At 45.1% G+C, this 21088-nt stretch overlaps 1 protein-coding gene across 1 annotated transcript in view; it reads left to right on the top strand.

The window, feature by feature from the left end:
• Positions 1–1561: 1561 nt before the first annotated feature.
• Positions 1562–21088, top strand: part of LOC147606055 (beta-glucuronosyltransferase GlcAT14B-like) — a 53456-nt gene continuing 33929 nt past the window's right edge. The window contains exons 1-3 of the mRNA XM_086792434.1: positions 1562–2358; positions 2739–2814; positions 2927–3042. Of these exons, the coding sequence (XP_086648560.1) occupies positions 1773–2358; positions 2739–2814; positions 2927–3042 (778 nt within the window). The 5' untranslated portion in view covers positions 1562–1772. The remainder of the gene's footprint in view (positions 2359–2738; positions 2815–2926; positions 3043–21088) is intronic.

The following is a 21088-nucleotide window of genomic DNA, read 5'->3' as shown; positions in this document are numbered from 1 at the left end:
GGCTGATTTGGGTGTTGGGCAGCCATCTGCCACCACCATCTTCACTGACAGTCAGAGCGCATTGGCAGTTGCGCGGAACCCAGTGTTCCATGCTCGTACGAAGCACATTGAGGTGCACTACCATTATGTCAGGGAGAGACTCTCTGCAGGAGAGATCAGTTTGGCTTATGTGCCAACACAGGATAACCTTGCAGACCTTTTCACAAAGGCTCTGCCTCGTGAGAAGTTCGAAGCTTTTCGCAAAGCTTTGGGCTTACTCCCTTTTGTGGATTCGTCCACATAGCTAGACACTTCCCTATACATGAGTGCTAGCTCTTGTTCACCGCATCACTCCAGGGGGGATTTGTTACCATATTATAGTAGTGATGTGTGTGAACACACTTAGGACCGCCGGGGCACTTTTTCCCTCACTAGGAGGTTTTTTCCCCCGTGCATTGTATATACGCCCATTATCTTCTAGGGCTTGTTATCTTTCATTTTTGGCACTCATAATACACTACTGTGTTGTGCTCAAGCTTCCTCATCTTCTTGAAGTTGTGTGTGCATTCCTGCAACCCTAATTCCAACAAGGTACACTAATGATTGATGAGTACCCTTGACCTTAAAAAATCACTAGAAGGGGTAAATATAAGGCATATTTGAGGATTTGCATGTCTTTTTGATGAAGCTCTAATATATTTCAAAGTATTTGATGGCCAAAATGCTTAAAAATAGGCATGATGGCCATGAAAAAAGCAAGCCTACCTCCACTAACACAAGGAATATTTTGAGAGATCCCAACATGAACCAGATGCACTTTCCTCATTATTATTTTTATCTTGGATGTTTCTTATAAAATACTCACGTCACCTCAAATTTTATGTTTATGTTAAGTATAATCCTTCTCGAGACTAATTAACAACTTTGAGGATCAATGAGGCACACCTTTCTTGAACATGAAACACAAATGTAAAATTTTTGAGTTAATTTGAACCTTTGAGAGAATAAGTTAGGGCAAACCTTTCAACATTGAATTGATTTAAGTAATTAAGAGCCTCACATGTTAACTTTTTGTGGATGCTATTACCTTAAAAAAAAACATTGTCCTACTAGCTAAAATAAGGGGAGATCTTTATCTTGTCAAGTTTTTAACCTCTTAATTGGTACTTTGAAGGCAAACAAAAATTTCAATGGAATATTCTAATTTCAAAAAATAAAAAATAAAAAATCTTAATCGGTATTTTCAAGGCAAGCAAAAATTTCAATCAAGTATTCTAATTTCAAAAGAATAATAAAGTAAAATAAAATCTTAATCGGTATTTTCAAGGCAAGCGAAAATTTCAACTAAGGAAGCTTTTCAATTAAAGCAAAAATTTAGATTTGGTCAATGGAAAGCCTTCCATGGTTGAAAATTTTGCTTACCTTGAAGAACACGTAAGGTTAAAAAAAATAAATAAAAATCAGTGTCATCAAATAATATTTTATCAATGGGATACAAATAGAACCAACAAAAAATAAAATTAAACGTTTGACCGACAAAAATAATAACTAGAAATAAAGGTACAGGGTAGTTGAAACGAGTAATGTAATTAACCCTGTACCAATAGCGACGTGGCCACGGGAAAAATAAAGCACTGAGGAATTTACCATCCGCCATAGCCAGAGCTTGCGTTACGCTGTTCCGCCATTTACAGAGACCTTTGCACTTTACTTTTCGCCGCTGCTCGGGAGGAGCTCTCAGAAGAAGGGCTTGCTAATCATCCAAACAGAAATCTGCAGACATTTTCCCTGGTATGAAGACCAGACCCCTCATCTCGGTGACAGAGAAGAAATGGCTTTTGCCCTTTTTGGCAAGCTCTCTGGTGTCGCTAATCCTTATCTTGGCAGCAATAGTGAGCTTTGGGGCATCTCCGACGGCTAAATCATCTCTGTTTAATCATTTAATGGGCCTACGAAGCAGCAGTGCTGATGAAAAACCAGATTCTATCATAGAGGCAGAGTTAGGGCCAATACCTACTGCATCTATGCCTGCATTACCAAGATTAGCTTATTTGATATCTGGGACAAAAAGTGATGGCCATAGAATGAAGAGGGTTTTGCAAGCTCTGTATCATCCCAACAACCAGTACATTTTGCACCTAGACCTTGAGTCCCCCCCAAAGGAAAGGATTGATCTGGCCAGATATGTTAAACTGCACCCTACATTCGTTGACAACGGAAATGTTGATGTCATTGGCAAGGCCAACCTTGTCACCTACAGAGGGCCTACCATGACCGCATGTACCCTCCATGCAGCTGCAATCCTGCTGAAGAAGGGCCGCGAGTGGGACTGGTTTATCAACCTCAGTGCATCTGATTATCCTTTGGTGACCCAAGATGGTATGCTGGATGGCCCATCCATCTGTTTTGTTCTTTATCTCATTTTTGTTGAGTTGGTTCAATGTATGTATGGGTAATTACAGCAAGTATGTATGGTGATGGTCAAGTCTATATGGGATGTTTGATACCCTTGGATGTTCAATACATGTATGGGTGATCATAGCATGCATTATATGGTGATGTGGAAGTCCATCCAAAAGCATTGGCGATGTTTTATATCCTTGGATGTATGTACGGGTCCATCTGAAAGCATCAGGGATATCTCTAAAAGCTTAAGTTGATGTTCAGACAGTTCAGTGCATGTGAGGTAAAATATGGGTGATTGTCTTGATCTGTCTCCTTAAGTATGCCTTACAACCTGGTTCTTTAATGGAATGCAGATTTGCTCCATGTTCTCTCATACATGCCAAGAGACATCAACTTTATTGAGCACACCAGTGACCTTGGCTGGAAGGAGTACGTGAACATCGACTTGTGGCTTTTTATTCTAATCAAACGCAGCTGGGTATTGCTTGCTCTATATTTGATGAATTGGCTACTTACTTGAGGTCTGGGCATATTTACACAGGTTTCAGAGGGCCAAGCCTATTATTATAGACCCTGGCTTGTACCTGTCAAAGAAGACGGACATTTTTTGGGCCACCCAGCGGCGGGCGGTACCTAATGCATTCAAGTTGTTTCTAGGTATTCTCAAGCACATCTTGTGTCTGCATAATTTCTTTCAAAAGAGTGATGAAATCATTTGGTTAGTGGATGAGATCAATCCATAATCGTGCTCCCCAACTTTGCCAATGAGGTCTTGATGCACACGCGACATAGCATACCAGATATTCCATACCGTAGAACTGCTGACCAAGTAAGAGTTTTCCATCGCGAAGCCATGCGATGGAGTTTCTTTATCTAGTCCTGTGGCCCAAATCTGATAAGAGAATATGGGTATGTCTTTTCTGGTGGCCGACAGCAGGTCGGCCAGTTTGGGGATTCTTATGGGGCCTATATAAGGCTTGTGCATGTTATAGTGTAGGTATCTAGTTCCCCTTTTGGGATAGATCATAGAATAGGACAGATGTATGACTTTTCATAGTCAAGATAACCTTTTTGGGGCCTGCCTATGGCTGCCCAAGATATGTACCTTTTTGTACTATATGAATATACTGAAAATACAGCTCTCTCTAAGGCGTTGTACATGCTCGTGATGGTGGATGATTTTACCAGATATACTTGGGTTTTCTTTCTGAAGACCAAGGATGAGACTTTTCATCACTTCTGTGATTGGAAAGCCGAGGTGGAAAAAGAGACCGGTCATCGGTCAAGGCTCTCAGGACCGATGGAGGGGGTGAGTTCACATCTGAGGAGTTTCAGCAATATTGCAAGACACATGGCATTCGGAGACAGCTTACTACAGCATATACTCCATCACAGAATGGAGTTGCCGAGAGAAAGAACAGGACCATTCTGGAGATGGCCCGTGCTATGCTTGAACAATCTTCATTATCTCGACGTTTCTAAGCTGAGGCGGCTTCCACTGCTGTCTACATTCAGAATAGGTCTCCTACTGCTGCTCTTCCCGATAAAACTCCATATGAGGCTTTCCATGGTGAGAAGCCCTCCGTTGTTCATTTCCGGATATTTGGATGTACGGCGTATGTTCATGTGCCTAAGGAGCACCGTTCCAAGTTGGACTCGAAGTCTGAGCGCATGACTTTTCTCGGATACAGCACTGTGTCCAAGGCATATCGTCTTTATGATCCTCAAGCCGGTAAAGTTGTGAGCCGTGATGTGGTGTTCGACGAGACTCCTACATCTTCAGAGGGGGGTGGTGAGCTTCTTCTTCCTGCACCTCCTCCTCCTCCTCCTCCTCCTCCTCCTCCTCCTCCTCCTTCCGCTATTACTGTTACACCTCCAGCTGAGGATTCTGAGTTAGATGACGATGACCCTGCTCCTCCTCTGGCGAGTTCGAGTAGATCTGTACCTGGTTGGTATTATCAGATAGTTCGTGACTCTAGGTTGCGTGAGCTTCCTTCTGCTCCTCCACTTGGTTCTCTTCGGCGTTCTTCCAGAGTTACAGGGAAACAAATTGATGAGGGCAACATGTTTGTTAATTATGCTCTTATGTCTACAATCATTAATGGTCCTTCTGATCCCATTTTTGTAGACGAGGCTCGCTCACATGAGTCTTGGCGTCATGCTATGCAGACAGAGCTAGATGCTATCGAATGAAATGGCACTTGGATTTTGGTGCCTCGGCCTCTGCAACGTAAGGTGATTGGTGTGCGTTGGATTTTCAAATCAAAGTTCCGAGCTGATGGTAGCTTGGACAAGCACAAGGCGAGGTTGGTTGCCAAGGGTTATGCTCGGCGCCCTGGTGTCGACTTCGATGAGACCTTCGCTCTGACGGCCCGGATGACTACCATTCGCACCGTTCTTGCACTTGCAGGACATCATAGATGGCCCGTTTTCCAGATGGACGTCAAGTCGGCTTTCTTGAATGGAGAGCTTACATAGGAGGTTTATATTGATCAGCCGCCAGGATTTGTTGTTCCAGGTAAACAGGATCATGTGTACTGGCTGAAGAAGGCTTTATATGGTCTAAAGTAGGCTCCGCAGACTTGGTATCAGCAGATTGATGAGTTCTTTCAGAAGCTCGGCTTGTGCCGTTCTCATGCAGATTCGAACCTTTATATCCTCCTTGAGAGGGGGTTGATTGTTATCATTGTGGTCTATGTTGATGACCTCATCTTTACAGGTTCTTATTCTGTGCGGATCCGTTCTGTTATGGATGCTTTGGAGAAAGAGTTTGAGATGACGGATCTGGGCCTCTTGCATTATTTTCTTGGCTTTGAGATTTGGCAGACCTTGAAGGGCATTTTCTTCTCTCAGCAGAAGTACACTCGGGAGATTCTCGACAGATTTCAGATGACTGGGTGCAAACTAGTATCTTCTCCTATGGATATTGGTGAGAAGCTTTCTTGCTGGAGATTCAGTATCACTATGTTCGTGAACAGGTTCTTGTTGGAGATTTGCGTTTGGAGTATTGTCCTTCTGCGGAGAATGCTGCATATTTGTTCACCAAGCTGGTTTCTCAGGCTTCCTTGGCTCCTCATCTTCGGATTCTTGGAGTTTGTCCAGCATCTGGTGCTGAGAGGGGGTGTTAGCACTTTCATTCCCAGTTTTTGCTCTTTTATGGTGCCCATTTGGTCCCCTTTTGTATGGCCCTTGCTTGTGGGCTGGCCACACCTTTTTTACTATTTTTTTGGGACTTTTCCTAGCCATTTTGGCATTTTTTCAGTCGGCCATGTCCAACAGCTCCAGTCGGCCTGTTTATGAGCTCTAGTCAGCCAACACTTCTCCACTATAAATAGTGGGTGCTGGCCTCTCATTTCTCATTCAATCTTGTACATATTTGCTCCCTCACTTATGAGACTAACACTGTCTCTTGCTTGGGACTGTTTTGGTTCAGTATATTCAGCATAGTTTGCTCCATATCTCTCTCTCTCTCTTGCACTCTCTGTTTAGCACATTCTAGTGCCACTCTGCTTCCGCTCTGTGCACTCTTTCAATTATGAGAGAAGGTAGTCGGCAAACCAGTAATAAAGTCCATGAGGAAAGATAGTCTTAATGAATAGTTAGTAGCTTGAGGGGTAGACATGGTCTTCTTGCAAGGTACAAAGTATGCTTGCATACTAAATCTATCAACTATGGTTCATATCATGTCATTATGAGAGGAGGTAGTCGGCAAACCAGTAATAAAGTCCATTGAAATCTCTTTCCATGGACCTTTGGGAATAGGTAGGGGCATTAAAAGACCAAAATATTTACCATGGTGGCGTTTAATTCTTTGACAAACAATACATTCATACACAAATTTTGTAATGTCATGTTTCATGTCAGGCCAAAAGAAATATTCTTTACATGCAGCTAATGTGGATTGAATTTCTCTATGTCCCATATATGTAGGAGCATGCATCTTAGTTATGGCTAGTTCTCTAAATGATGCCGTGATGCAAAGTTTTTTTTGAAAGAACAAAAATCCATTTGCATAAGAGTAATCATTTAGTTGCAAAGAATTGCTAGCGTGTATGGCATTTCATGCCGGTGAAAAATCAGGATCATCAGCATATGAGTTAATCATGGCATTGAAAGATTGCACTTGAATAGCAGACACATTATTCAAATAAGCATGTTTAAGCTCATCAAATGAATTAGAATTGCAAACAGAACTTTGATTATCATCAAGAGCTCTGTGACTTAGAGCATCTGCAACTACATTAATGCGGCCTAGTTGATATTGGATCATATGGTGAAAATTTTGGATAAAAGAAGCCCATTTGATGTGGCGATCCGATATTAAATATTGAGTGAACAAGTGCTTGATAGTCTGTTGATCTGTCTTTATTAGTACCTTAGATCCCATGAGATGATGCTTTGTAACGTGCAGCAGAAGTATTCGTAATTAAGGATCCTGTCACACAAGTCTCACATCGCCTTCTGTATCCTGAGTTTTGCGAGTTTGGCAATCCACTTTTATGACTTCAAACTTTAAGAGAGAGAGAGAGAGAGAGAGAGAGAGAGAGAGAGAGAGAGAGAGAGAGAGAGAGAGAGAAATGAAATGAAATGAAATGATATATTAACGTCTTCAGAAGGCCAAAATGACCTATGAGACCTACAACAATTGGTGGATCTGATACAATGTCTATGTAAGAAAAGCTAAAAACAACTAAACAACTAACTGAAACTGAAACAACTATGAGGAAAAGTACGGTACTAGGAGCTCCTAATGGATAACATCTGGGAGGAAAACTCCAGCAACAAAGGTAAGCATCATACACATCACTATCCAAAGATGTCTCTCATCGGTCGATGGCGGATATCCTCAATGTCCTCCATGGTGAGTACTCTGACTGGACGTCTCCCATGCCGTGCTATGGTCCTGATCCTTTGTTGTAGTCTCTGCCGATGTCGAGATGGGCCTCTCATCTTGGGACGCCTTGACCGCCCCAGCTCTATAGCCCTATGAGAGAGAGAGAGAGAGAGAGAGAGAGAGAGAGAGAAACTGTACACTGTATGGGGTCCTGAATTACCCATTGAAGGGTCCCCTAACCCGTTATCGGAATAGAATTTGCTTTATTACTTTGAAGAGACTGACTTTGGATTAATGATAAGCCAAACGCAAGATCTCGGAGGACCAAGAGTCGGGCTAAACTGTACACGGCTGTAGAAGCACCAATGATGACCAATCTCGAGCCTATGCACTCTTCCCAATGGAATGAGGGAAGGTTGCAAATCTGAGACTGAGGTATGTGATGTTTGAGACTTTTTCTAGGCTATGTATGAATGCTGAGTTTTACCTTCACCAAAGTGTTGTAGCAAAACGATGAAGATAAGTATGCAGAAAACTGCTCCTATGCAGAAAACGCAAGGAATTCTATGGCTGAATGTTGTATGTTGATGCGTTTAGGTTGATGAAGGTCGAATGCTCATGCGTGGATGCTGGTAGATGCTGAAGGATGAAACGCTGAGGGCTGAGGTGATGAATGCTTCAATCGCTTATGCTCGTTGTGCTGAAGGCTCCAATCATTGAAGGCTTGATTGTTGAATTATGATATGAATGAATGAATGGTGTAATGCTGAACTATTTATATGCACTTTTGATGCTAGTCGGTTGGCTAGAGAGCTGGCCGACTGCATCATGTCTTGTATAAATGGATAACTATGGAATGCTATAAAATATAGAAAAAATACTGGAATAATATTCTGATGCTTTTGCCATGGTCTATGTCGTCTTATGTGTCTATGGGATGGATGATATGCAAAATGCAACCATGAGCTGATGCAAACCTTAAGGCTTCTACTGACTCTATATGCATGAATGAATCTCTTCAAGTGGGTTAAGGGACTTGACTGACTGACTGACCCACTATGGCTGAGGAATGGCCTACGTAGCTCGTGCCTGACTTATCCTGGACTTATGATTACAATAGGGTTATGGCATACGATAATTATCATCCTAAAGGGTGCTAATATTGTACAATGTTGCACTGATGATGATGAGCGACCTTGTGTACTATAGTGCAGAGTATTGTACAATGTTGCACTGATGATGATGAGCCATCTTGTGTACATGTGACATGCTTTTGTATGTTGAGGGCATGGTCAATAGCCAAAAGTTCCTTGTCATAGGTACTATACTTGGCCTCATTGGGTTTGAGCTTGTGGCTCATAAGCTATGGAATGGTCATTTTGCATGAGGACTACGCCTACTAGCATCTGTGTTAAACCTGTTAGAAGTCATCTCCTGTCCAGTTTTATACACCAGGGCCTTTGTTGTGGGTGTGCCCGCCCTTATGAGGTGTTTTATCATTTTTCCCCACTCTCCACATTTTTTCCCTATTTTTTTTCATTTTTCTGTGGTTTGGGAGGCAGCCCATGTGCTGGCCGACTGCTGAACTGGTCCATGACTGCATCTGGGAGGTGGCCGATTGCTGTTGATCTGGCGGACTGGAGATGTGTCTGGTCGTGGAGTTCTCAGGGTCAGTCGGCCTGCTGTAGGCAGCCAACTGCACATGTGGGGGCATATAAATGAGCAAGAGGGGGACTGTTTTGTGGCTGATTGGTGGACTGTTTTGGACTGTTCGGGAAGAGGAGAAGCAAGAGGAAGGCGGGCTGATTTGCTGGACAGCCACTTGCAGGTTTTAGTTCTTCTTTGTTCCCACCCACCCACCCACCCTTTTCAGAGTACATCCCCGCTATGGCAGATCTGTTTGAGATGGCCGAGAGACATGTGAAGATCCCGACACTCCCCGCGTTCCCGGTGGACCGTCAGTTGGACGGGAGCAACTACGGCATATGGAAGGTTATGATGGAATCTGTTCTGGAGTCTTACGACCTCGCTGATTTCGTCGTTGTTGGTGTTCCACGGCTGGAAGTAGAGGAAGGGGAGTTACCGTCAACCCGAAAGGACCGGGAGACCCAGACACAGATGTGGGATCGTGTCAACGCCAGGGTCCGTTCGTTTATTTTCCTCAACTGCACACCGCAGGTAATCAATCATGTAAAGGATATGACGCTGGCCAGAGATATATGGCAGCATTTGGCCTCTCTTTACAACAGGGTATCGCCCATGAAGAGGATCTCCTTGGAAGTGCAGATGCGGGTTATGAACCCTGCAAAGTCGTCGACGATGCGGGAGCATATTAACAAGCTGCAGGCTCTTTAGTAGGAAGTTCTTCAGGCTGGGAAGGAGATATTTTTTCAGAGGACATGGCCATAATGTTGCTGTCACACTTGTCCTCTTCGTACTTAGCATTTTACTCGTCTTTGATTACCAGTGGCAGGCTCAGCACCATCACGTGGGAGGAGCTTGTGCCCATGGTCCTGGACCAGGAGGAATGATTCACGAACCCTCCTCAGGGTGGAGGTTCGGAGGCCTTTACTAGCCAACAGTCGAAAGGCCGTAACTCGGGCAAAGGGAAGGCTTTATCGGAGAAGTCTTCTGAGACGAAGTCCGACGCTGACCACGAGAAACTGAAGGCAGAGAGGACCTGTAATGATTGTGGCGAGAAAGGCCACTATTGGAGGCAGTGTCCCAAGCGGAAGACTGAGAAGGGTGAAGATTTCTCAGCAGCAGCAATCATGCAGACTCCGGCTTTTGCGCACCTGGAGGTGATGGATACCGATGTTTCATTTTCTTCAAGCAGGGAGGAGATTGGAGGACTCTCCGCAGCGGATACTCGGAGTGGATTCTCGAGAGTGGTGCTTCCAGACACCACTCCTTCCCGTTCCGGTTTACAGGATCTCTGCAGGCTTTCTGGTCATATTCTTACTGGGGATACGTCCACTATCCTAGTTCACAGTGAGGGCAGGATGGAGATAGTTCCCGATGGCAGAGGGGGGAAGCATTCCTCCCAGGTGTTGTATGTTCCGGCACTTGGTTTTCATCTGTTGTCAGTGCATCAGGTTTGCAAGACTGGCGTACGGGTGGAGTTTGATGAGCATTTTGTTGCTCTCCGGGACAAAGCAACAGGCCAAGTGGTTTGGGAAGGTGGAGTGGAGAATGGAGTTTACAGGCTTTCAGCACTCTCTCTCCCAGGTCCTCAGGTTTGTGATGAGTGGCAGTCTGGTAATAGCCACTTAACTGTGGATACGCTGCAAGTGCGAGCTTTCCGAGACCAGGTGGTGGATAGCTTGCCAGTAGATGGCAGCAGTTGGCAGGAACTTTCCAGTATTGATGTTGGTAGTTCTTGTGTTCGTCAGTCAGAGGAAGCTGAACAGGTCACTTCTGCTCTGATGTCTCGTAGTGTTCGGGACATAGAACCTCCAGTAGATGAGGATGTTCTTTCCACGGGGACCTTTCGGAAAGCCAAGCAGGTGACAGGTGCTTACTTGCAGAAGGAGGTGGTTTCTCCAGGCTTTGCGGTTCCGGATTCAGAGGGGGTGGTTGACAGGTTTCATCAGGTTTCCAGGACTTGTTTGTGCACCGTAATAGGTGTTGATCCTTGTGAGCAGTGTGATGCCTTTTTGACTCAGAATCTGTATGGTTCATTGATCTGGTTGATGGACACGAGATTGGACTGAGCTTCCTGATGATGCAGTTGAGCTCATGGTTGCAGATGACTCTTTGGGAGGCAGGATTGCGTTTCTTGTGGTTTCTGCGGCATGCGAAGGATCATGGACTCTTGTACACAGGAGGGGGATTGTTGGATGGAGTCCGACTCCATGGCTGGAGTGACTCAGTTTGGGGAGGAGATCTGGACACGAGGAGATCTACTTATGGCCCAGGAGCAGTTTTACGGAGTAGCAGGAGGTTACATTGCAGGTTTGGGCTTCCACTGGAGGAACCCATGGTCATTGAGAGGCACTTTGTTCGTGAACAGATCGTTGCTGATGACATCTTGCTAGAGTTCTGTTCGACGGAGGACAGTACGGTGGACCTCTTCACGAAGTCGCTCTCTCAGGACTTGCTTGGGCGGCACCCAGCTCCCTGTGGTTGGTTTCACAGCCAGGAGCTGAGAGGGGGTGTTAGAAGTCATCTCCTGTCCAGTTTTATACACCAGGGTCTTTGTTGTGGGTGTGCCCGCCCTTATGAGGTGTTTTATCATTTTTCCCCACTCCGCATTTTTCCCCTATTTTTTTCCATTTTTCTGTGGCTTGGGAGGCAGCTCATGTCTGGCCGACTGCTGAACTGGTCCACGACTGCATCTGGGAGGTGGACGACTGCTGTTGATCTGGCCGACTGGAGATGTGTCTGGTCGTGGAGTTCTCAGGGCCAGTCGGCCTGCTGTAGGCATAGTTGCAAACATTCTCGAATGCAAGGCTTTGCAAACGTTTGCAAACGTTTGCAGTTTGCATCCCTTTGCAAACTTTGCCTGCAGTTTTTTTAACACTTACAAATTCAGCCAATTTTGGGCAGTTTTAACATAACGACTCTTCTGGCGTACACTTCTGCTCACTACGCGCTGTCGACCAGCACTACACGCCTACGCTCTCGGGCCTCGGCTCCCTTGCGCGTCTCTACTCACCCACGGCGAGGCCCAGCCGCCCAAGGGGCTTCCGACCCGCGAGCTTCCGACTCCCGAGCTCTACTACCGAGTGAAGGACTTCCTGCCTTCAAGCCTTCGAGATCAACAAGGAGAAAGATGATGAGAGACTTGTTTCTCTACAAGAGGCTCATGAGTCTATGGAGGATGAGGAAGAAGAGGACATGCATGCAGTTGGTACTGAGCAAGCTGAAGCTGATATTGTTGAGACAGATGAGGATGCTACTTCATCTTCTTCCTCTGAAGAGGAAGATGATGAATGATCACGATTCACCATGTAAATGACCTCTCACACACGGGCACTTTTTCCCTTGGCTGGACAAGGGTTTTTTTCCCGTGTGAGCACACTTCACTTTTAGTGTGTTGGGCTCTTTGCCTTGGGACTACAGTCTAGTACTCTGACTTATGTACTTCACTCTTTATGCGATAATATGAGTATTGAGTACATTTCCAGCACTCTTGAGTCTTGAGTCTTAAGTTCTAAATTCTAACATCTTTTAAGTTTCAAGCTTTCAAGTTTTTCATTGTGTTTTCAAGCATTGACTTTGAACATTCTATTTATGCCCAAAAAAATAATTTTTTTTCCCGCCACGAATGCGAATGCATCCACCCTCGATGCATTCTTTTGCAAACTCGGCATTCTCGAATGCGAATGCACGAATGCAAAGAATGCTTGCAACTATGGCTGTAGGCAGTCGACTGCACATGTGGGGGCATATAAATAGGCCCCCATCCCCATACCACTATTTGTATCATACCGGGATTTTCTTGTGTATATCAGAGTAGAGTTACACGCCTACTTCTCTCTCTCTCTTGTGCTGTTTTTTTTGCATGCGTTTTTGCTCGTGTTCCCAGATCTGGTCATCATCTCCGCTGCGTATTCTGACAAAATCGGCCTCCAGTCTTCAGACAAAACCAAAGGGCGGTGCAAAAACAAACTTGCACACAAAACACTTCAACATCTTTGAGGACCAAGAAAAGGAAAACAAACAGGGGGAGCTAGAGTGCTCTTGCAAACAGTACATGGACACCAATTGGCCCCAAAATGTAGTGGCGCCCTTGCGGTATTTCTTTAATTGATTATAAGAGAGCTTTGATTACTATAAGGCTGGAAACTCAGCCGTCACAGTAGAACTCTTGAAGCCTGCAAAGACCTTGCATCATGGCTTCTTGTCCACTCGGCATCCACAAACAAGTCCAGCCATTGTTTACATCAAAAGACTCTTTCACATGAGTCTTGTATACAGAAGCTTTCTCCCATGATCAGGGCTACCACAACCACCATAGTCTCTCACCCTATGAACAACATCACACCCTGACACATCAAGTGCTCCTGCATCACAACAAAGACTCCAAACTATTTTCCAAAAGAGAACTCGCGTCATAGGCTACAGCAGAGCATACCATACAGTCGACACACCTGTACCAACCCTCTCTGCTTTCCAAGGGGGTACTATCCATCTCAGTCATGGATTCTTGAACCCCTGTCCAATCAGCAGCAAGGCTGTACCAAACATGTGTCCATTCCTCTACCCTCTGCCTGCATGTGACCTATCTCCTGGAGAACCATAAACATGTTTCCACATGAAACAAAGACCTGTTTTCCCATTAAACATCTGGTCTGGCCAAGCGTGAAACCCATGTCCTGTTTCCACGTGAAGACATTCACGGTACATACTCAAATGTAGTGCCAACACAACACGCAAACAAAAGAGAGCTCTTACTGAATATGTCTGGCTGTATTTTTGCCGCACAACTATGTTATATAGGTTTGCCCAAAACTGCAGGTCCCTCTGTTCCTTCCAAGCAGGAAGAAAGCAATCTGCTCCATGGGTATGCACCCATGAGAGCTTGCGTCGCTCCCATGCCAAGAAACATAACCAGGTGACCTTGTACTTGCAGCCAATAACCCATGTACACTGTATTTGCAGCCGAGCAAAACAGCCCATAATCAGTCTCAAAACAGTCCCGGCTGTGCTCCTCCTTCCAAGAGAGATTGAGTTAGTGCATGCTGCCACTTCAGCCCACCAGCCTTCCCTTGAGAAAAAGCACACACATGCAGTTGTAGCCGGCCTGTTGCAAATAGGTAAAGAACCTGCTGTTCAGCCCCTATGCGCCCCTGCAAAACTGTCCGCCAGTCTTCCAAAAACCTGTGTCAGCCCTCAGCATGCAGCCGACTCTCACTAGGGAGAGAGAGAGAGAGAGCATGTGCCGCAGCTCCAGCCCGCCTCTTCCTGATGTTCAACTCTCCGCCTTTTCACCAATAGAGAGGCGCCTACAGCAGCCCGTCAGTCCCTCCTCAGAAAAAGCACACACGTGGCCCCCAATAATAGCATATGGGTCACAATTTCTTTCATAAAGGGTATTATAATGTTTTTAAAGGTTTTTAAAATTTTGTCCCCTCCCCCCCGCATGGGGTTGTGAAAAAAAAGACCTTTTTAAAACCTTGAGTTCTTTTGATTTCCAAACCGATGCCATTCACACTGTCCACCATGTCCCCGTGCACACTTGCATACTGTCCAGAGAAAAACACAGGGTCGTGACATACCCCCCTCTTGAAAAATAGCAAGCGTCCTCGATTGCACTCAATTGCACAGTAAGGCATCTTATGAGGAAAGACGTCCATATGACAAAAGCAATGGCCCTCCAATGCATCGGGGTGATGAAACAATCATCTTGCACAATATGGCCACACTGTCACGTGAAAGTGACAAACAAGCTTTGCATGTTCCTTCAGAACCTGCAGCAGAAGTCTAAAACCAAGTGGAAACACATAACTTGTGTTAGCCAAAAACAAAACCATGCATCATTCTACATATGACACACATATGCATTCGCAAACAAGATGCTCCTCAAGATGCTCTACCTACTCTAAAGTAATAGTCTAAGGGCTGCTCGCAAGCCTTACGCCCATGGACATCCCGCAAGAGTCACGACTGGTGGTACAACATGAGCATAAGAAAGCACTCAATGCATCGAAACAATACATCCACTAAGTACTTTCCACGTGTCCCTTTTGATGCTTTACCCACTCTGCTCATGGCCATCCCTGTTAGCACATTCATCCCCAATTTCTGCCCATTTTTGGTGTCCTTTTGGTCCCTTTGCATGGCCCTTGATTGTGGGCTCTCCACCCGTATTTTATATATTTTTTTGGGATTTTTCCCAGCTTGTATGGTTCAATCCTCCAGTCGGCCAGTTCAGTCCTCCAGTCGGCCAGCTTTAGTGTCTCCAGTTGGCCAGCACTCCCCACCTATAAATAGGTGGGCTGGCCTCTGAGTCTAGTATCTTGCCTAGTCTATCTTTTGCTCCCTCACTTATGAGATTGCTTGTGTCTCTTGCTTGGGACTGTATTGCTTCAGTATATTCATCATAGTTGCTCCATATCTCTCTCTCTTGCACTCTATTCAGCACACTCTAGTGCTCTTTTGCTTCCGCTGTGTGCACTCTTCCATGGTATCAGAGCAAGTAGAAAGCTGCAAATCTGAGAAAAACGCAGAGGTTAAGGGGCTAATTTTGCTCAGTGCATCTGAGGAGTTTGTTTCTCCTGTTGCCTTGCCTTCAGTTTCTGTGCATACTACTCCTTGCCAGGATGATATATCTGGTAATGTTTTTGAGGAAGACAATGGGCTATCTTTACTAGCTTCTGAGGGAGATTTGTCTCCTATTGCTTTGCCTCCGACTCTTTCTTCGACAACCAGTGACCAGGATGTGTTGCTGGTCTCTTTGCCTTCTATGGAGGAGCCTGCTTCTACGCTGTGTGATGCTCTTGAGGAGGCTACTACTACTTCAGTTACCACTACTATGAATGCTCCTCTTTTCCTTACTCTGTGTGAGGATTCTGGATTGTGGTCAGGTGTGTCCGTGAACGTGCTTGGGACACAGTGGTACTTCAAGGGCTTGAAGGATTGGGATTTGGATTTGGTTGGGCTTGTGGAGTCTTGACATCAGTTTTCAGAGGGGCCAGTTGAGTTCTTACATCTGGCGATGCCGACCTTCGAGGAGGGTGCTATTATACAGCATTTGGCTACTCTTGTTATAGAGTTGGAGCAGATGGACTCTATTTCTTTTGAGGGTATTATCTTTTGGTTTTTTCCCAATCGGCCAGTTCAGTCCTCTAGTCGGCCAGCTTCAGTGTCTCCAGTCGGCTAGCACTTCCCACCTATAAATAGGTGGGCTGGCCTCTCAGTCTAGTATCTTGCCTAGTCTATCTTTTGCTCCCTCACTTATGAGACTGCTTGTGTCTCTTGCTTGGGACTGTATTGCTTCAATATATTCAGCATAGTTGCTCCATCTCTCTCTCTCTCTCTCTCTCTCTCTCTCTCTCTCTCTCTCTCTCTCTCTCTCTCTCTCTCTCTTGCACTCTCTAGTCAGCACACTCTAGTGCTCTTTTGCTTCTGCTCTGTGCACTCTTTCAATCCCGCAAGAGCCACACCTAGTGGTGCATCCATGAACATAATAAAGTATCATACAAACATACATGCATCACACTACACAATCCAGAGTATTACCCATGTATTGTCAAGGGTACCAGGATCAAATGGCACTAGAATACAATAATATCTCAAAAAGTGTATGGATACATGCACAAATAGAGTTCGATCCATATATCTATGAACCAAACAAACTCTAGGATTGCTCACAAGACTTATGCCCTCCATAGAGTCTCGAAGTGTTAGCTCAGGTTGCTGCAGATTTTGAGCTCAACCAAACCATGCCATTTCATAGGAGACCAGCTCCACAAATAGCATCATCTCAATATCCAATTGACCGATCCAGTGGTCAAGAACAACCAGAACCATATGACAAAGATCAATGTCCCAATCTTCCTCAGTCATACCTTAGTTCCAAAGGCAAAAACCATCTCTGTTAACTATAAGTGTAGACAGAGTTATCCATAGTTGCAGTTATAGTTCATGGTGCGGCCGACTGTGAACCATACCCAAGTGTACCATCTCATGTGACTAGTACACAATATCATAGAAGTCCCATAAGCAGATGTACTGTCAGCTATCAGGACCTTCGGGTGAATACAAAGATGTCACCAAGCGCCTCCTAGATGACAATTGAGCTTGTTTGTAACAAGGGAGCGGAGGTGCTACCCCCCTCTTGAGCATCAGGCAATGCTCCAGAGCCCAACTCTGCTGAACTTGAATGAGTCGTAGCAAGAGTCGGCTCCAACTCAAAGGCATCAAGATAAAGCTGCAATATCTGAGGTGAATCTACTAAGTCACCCTCCTCCATCCACTTCGCATCCATCGGTGGACAGCTCTTGAACTTCACAAGATATTGACGGGAAACTTTACCTTGTACCTTTCTTTCCTTGTGTGCCAGTATCTGCTCGGGAATAAGAACCTCATCAAATTCCTCCACTTCTGTCTGAGCCTCATCTGATACATCCTCAGGTACCCCAAAAGCTGCTTGCACTCCACCCAAGTGGTAAGCACAAGTTCCCAATGAAGCATAGTAGATCACCACTGCTAAACATAGAAAGAAGCGGCCTTCCGAACCCATGAAGTCTCCATGAAGATACCACCGATGACAAAGTGTTGAAAGCCATAGCCTTCAACCTATCTTTTGCACCATAACACTTCAACTGTTTCTTGTTCCTGGCCGACTACTTCTTGTCCTTGGTGTCTTTTCTCTTGAGCTTCATCCTCAACTTTTGCTCTTCACCTCAGATAGGCAAAGAGACAATCCTGCACTGCCTCCTGCACTTCCTTGTCACTTTCCACATGTTGAAGCTTTTGATGTGACTCTTATGAGACAACCACAAGCTCACCCCATTAGGAAAGTTGGCGATTGTCCCGGCCAAAGCAACCATGGGCTCACCTACTTGAGAAAGTCGACGATGTCTCGGCAACGGAACCATGTGAACCGGCCTCCAGCCTTCAGACAAAACCAAAGGGCGGTGCAAAAACAAACTTGCACACAAAACACTTCAACACCTTTGAGGACCAAGAAAAGGAAAACAAACAGGGGGAGCTAGAGTGCTCCTGCAAACAATACATGGACATTGATTGGCCCCAAAACGCAGTGGCGCCCTTGCGGTATTTCTTTAATTGATTATAAGAGAGCTTTGATTACAATAAGGCTAGAAACTTAGCCGTCACAGTAGAACTCCTGAAGCCTGCAAAGACCTTGCATCATGGCTTCGGCATCCACAAACAAGTCCAGCCATTGTTCACATCAAAAGACTCTTTCACATGAGTCTTGTATACAGAAGCTTTCTCCCATCATTAGGGCTGCCACAACCATCCATAGCCTCTCACCCTATGAACAGCATCACACCCTGACAAATCCAATGCTCTTGCATCACAACAAAGACTCCAAACTATTTTCCAAAAGAGAACTCGCATCACAACAGAGCATACCATACAGTCGACACACCTGTACCAACCCTCTCTGCCTTCCAAGGGGGTACTATCCATCTCAGTCATGGATTCCCGAACCCTTTTCCAATCAGCAGCAAGGCTGTACCAAACATGTGTCCATTCTTGTACCCTCTGCCTGCATGTGACCTATCTCCTGGAGAACCATAAACATGTTTCCACATGAAACAAAGACCTGTTTCAGCAAACATCGGGAGACCTGTTTTCCCATTAAACATCTCGTCTGGCCCAGCATGAAACCCATGTCTTGTTTCCATGTGAAGACATTCTCGGTACATACTCAAATGTAGTGCCAACACAACACGCAAACAAAAAAGAGAGCTCTTACTGAATATGTATGGCTGTATTTCTGCCGCACAACTATGTTATATAGGTTTGCCCAAAACTGCAGGTCCCTCTGTTCCTTCCAAGCAGGAAGAAAGCAATCTGCTCCATGGGTATGCACCCATGAGAGCTTGCGTCGCTCCCATGCCAAGAAACATAACCAAGTGACCTTGTACTTGCAGCCAATAACCCATGTACACAGTGTATTTGCAGCCAAGCAAAACAGCCCATAATCAGTCTCAAAACAGTCCCGGCTGTGCTCCTTCTAAGAGAGATTGAGTTAGCGCATGCTGCCACTTCAGCCCACCAGCCTTCTCTTGAGAAGAAGCACACACATTGAAACCGGCCTCTGATAGAAAACCAGAGTGCGGTAGAAGCAATCACCCGTCCACTTGTAGTCTAGATGTGAAAAGAACACAGATTGGAGCTAGAGTGCCCAAATCTGAAAACACAGCGACACCCGTTGGCCCCAAAGCTTGGCGCCCCTTGCGGTATTTCTTTATTCAATTATAATAAAATGAATGGCTGAGTACAACACAAAGATCAGCCAAGAGTTTACACCTGTATATCCAATCTGACGGCCCACAAATCCTTCTCAACACAGAGGATCTATGCACACAGATTTGTGTCTCCAAATAACACACTGTGCCTTCCTCTGATCAGCCAAGATCACTAAGCAGGCCAGCCATGGGCATACATCTGGCATAACTCAAGTGCGTGATACATCATCTCAGCTCAAACATACATGTGCTGTCCAAACTCTGTCTCAACCCTTGTCAATCTGCCATACCCCTCCTCTCACAAGGGGCCAGATAACTCATATCTGCAACAGACATCAAGCAGTAGAAAGAGAGATAGATGAACAGAAACAAGGCTTACCAAGTTCAGCTCGTGAAACAGCACTGGAGGAAGCAACAGCACCAATTTGTACTTGCAGGCACTTGTATCCACAACCCTGCTTCACACATGTGCTTGTTCTTGCCTGTATCCTCCTCCTGATGTTCACTCTTATGCTGTCCTTGAAAATACAGATCTGAAAATCAACACTGTATCCGTCTGTACCACCTCGGGATACGTGCCAAGAGTTGTACTTGCACACACAGTCCGCTGTCCACTCTTGTACCTGCCTGAATTTGAGTACACAGTCCTGTCCAGCACCTGTTAACGCCGCCTACAGCAGTTGTACTTGCTATACCTGACTGTCCGTACACTGTACGGCAGTCGTACAGTATGGTACGGGCTGTGTACTTGCTGGTATGTTGGGGTAAAGGCATAATGCCCACCCTTATAGTGTGTACAAGCCCATAAGTTATAGTACATAGTACACTTAGTACTTTTAATGTACTAAGTGCACTATGTGTACTAGTGTAATATACATGTGTGATAGGGGAGTCACACACTCATGCTATTGGTGAGTTGACTTATCCCCACAACTCTCTCTCTCTCTCTCCCTTGTTCTTCTCTGTGTATGTCTCCCACACATGAATTAACCTAACCCTAATTCCTGTTTCTCCCACACAACTGGTATCAGAGAAAAATCAGAAAATTACAAGGTATTTTCCTCAATTTTTTTTTGGGATTTGCAATTGAGCAAGTACAGTAATCAATTGAGCAGGTACAGGTGTCCAATTGCTCAATTTTTGAGCAAAATTGGCAAAATTGGGTGACATTGGTCACAATCAGGATCAATTTGCAGGACATTGGTCACAATCAGGATCAATTTGCAGGAAATTGGATGTCGAAATTTGGGGCTTTTGATGTAATTGTGCAATTAAGCACTCATACATGCTGTATGATGTGAGAAATCGCACATTTGGGCAAAATTGCAGCAAATTGCAGTGCAAATCAAGGGGCTTTTGTGCCGATTTGGTTGATTTGCATGCAAGCAATCGCAGTTGATGCTGTGGATAATGTGTTGATGCCTTACAAGCACTCAATGTGCCTGTCAATCAAGGGGCTTTCATGTATTTGATGTATATGTGGCCAGGGGGAAGCATCGTGAACACTTTGGATGCCTTCATGTGCGTCAATGTACCATGTATGATCAGAAATTGATCTCAAATCAAGGGGCTTTTCAAGATTTTATGCTTGTTAAGCTTGGCAAGCAGCAGGCAAGACATTTATGCCTTGAATCCTCAAAAATCAGCTTGCAGTCAAGGGGCTTTTGCCCAATTTCTGTTCGGGACTGTTGTATGCAGTGTACAGGACTGTAAAAGTCTGATTTTCACTCATTTGGACAGCCAGGAGAGCATTTATTGCTATTGTACCTGTTGGTACAGATTTGGCACAGCTTTGTGCAAGTTTTGGCATGGCTGTACATTGTTTTGAGTGACCAAAAGGTTCAATTTCAGCTGCTGTACTTGCCGGTACAGGTTTGGTACATCATTGGTGAGCACTTGGTACTGCTGTACAGTACTTTGGAAGGGCAACAGAGCACATTTAAGGTGCTGTCCAAAATCTGCAGCAACCAGATTTTGA

Source organism: Cibotium barometz, chromosome 58 (assembly GCF_041138505.1).
Source record: "Cibotium barometz isolate CiBa-2024 chromosome 58, ASM4113850v1, whole genome shotgun sequence".
Classification (NCBI taxonomy): domain Eukaryota; kingdom Viridiplantae; phylum Streptophyta; class Polypodiopsida; order Cyatheales; family Cibotiaceae; genus Cibotium; species Cibotium barometz.
This window is presented reverse-complemented; position numbering and strand designations above follow the sequence as displayed.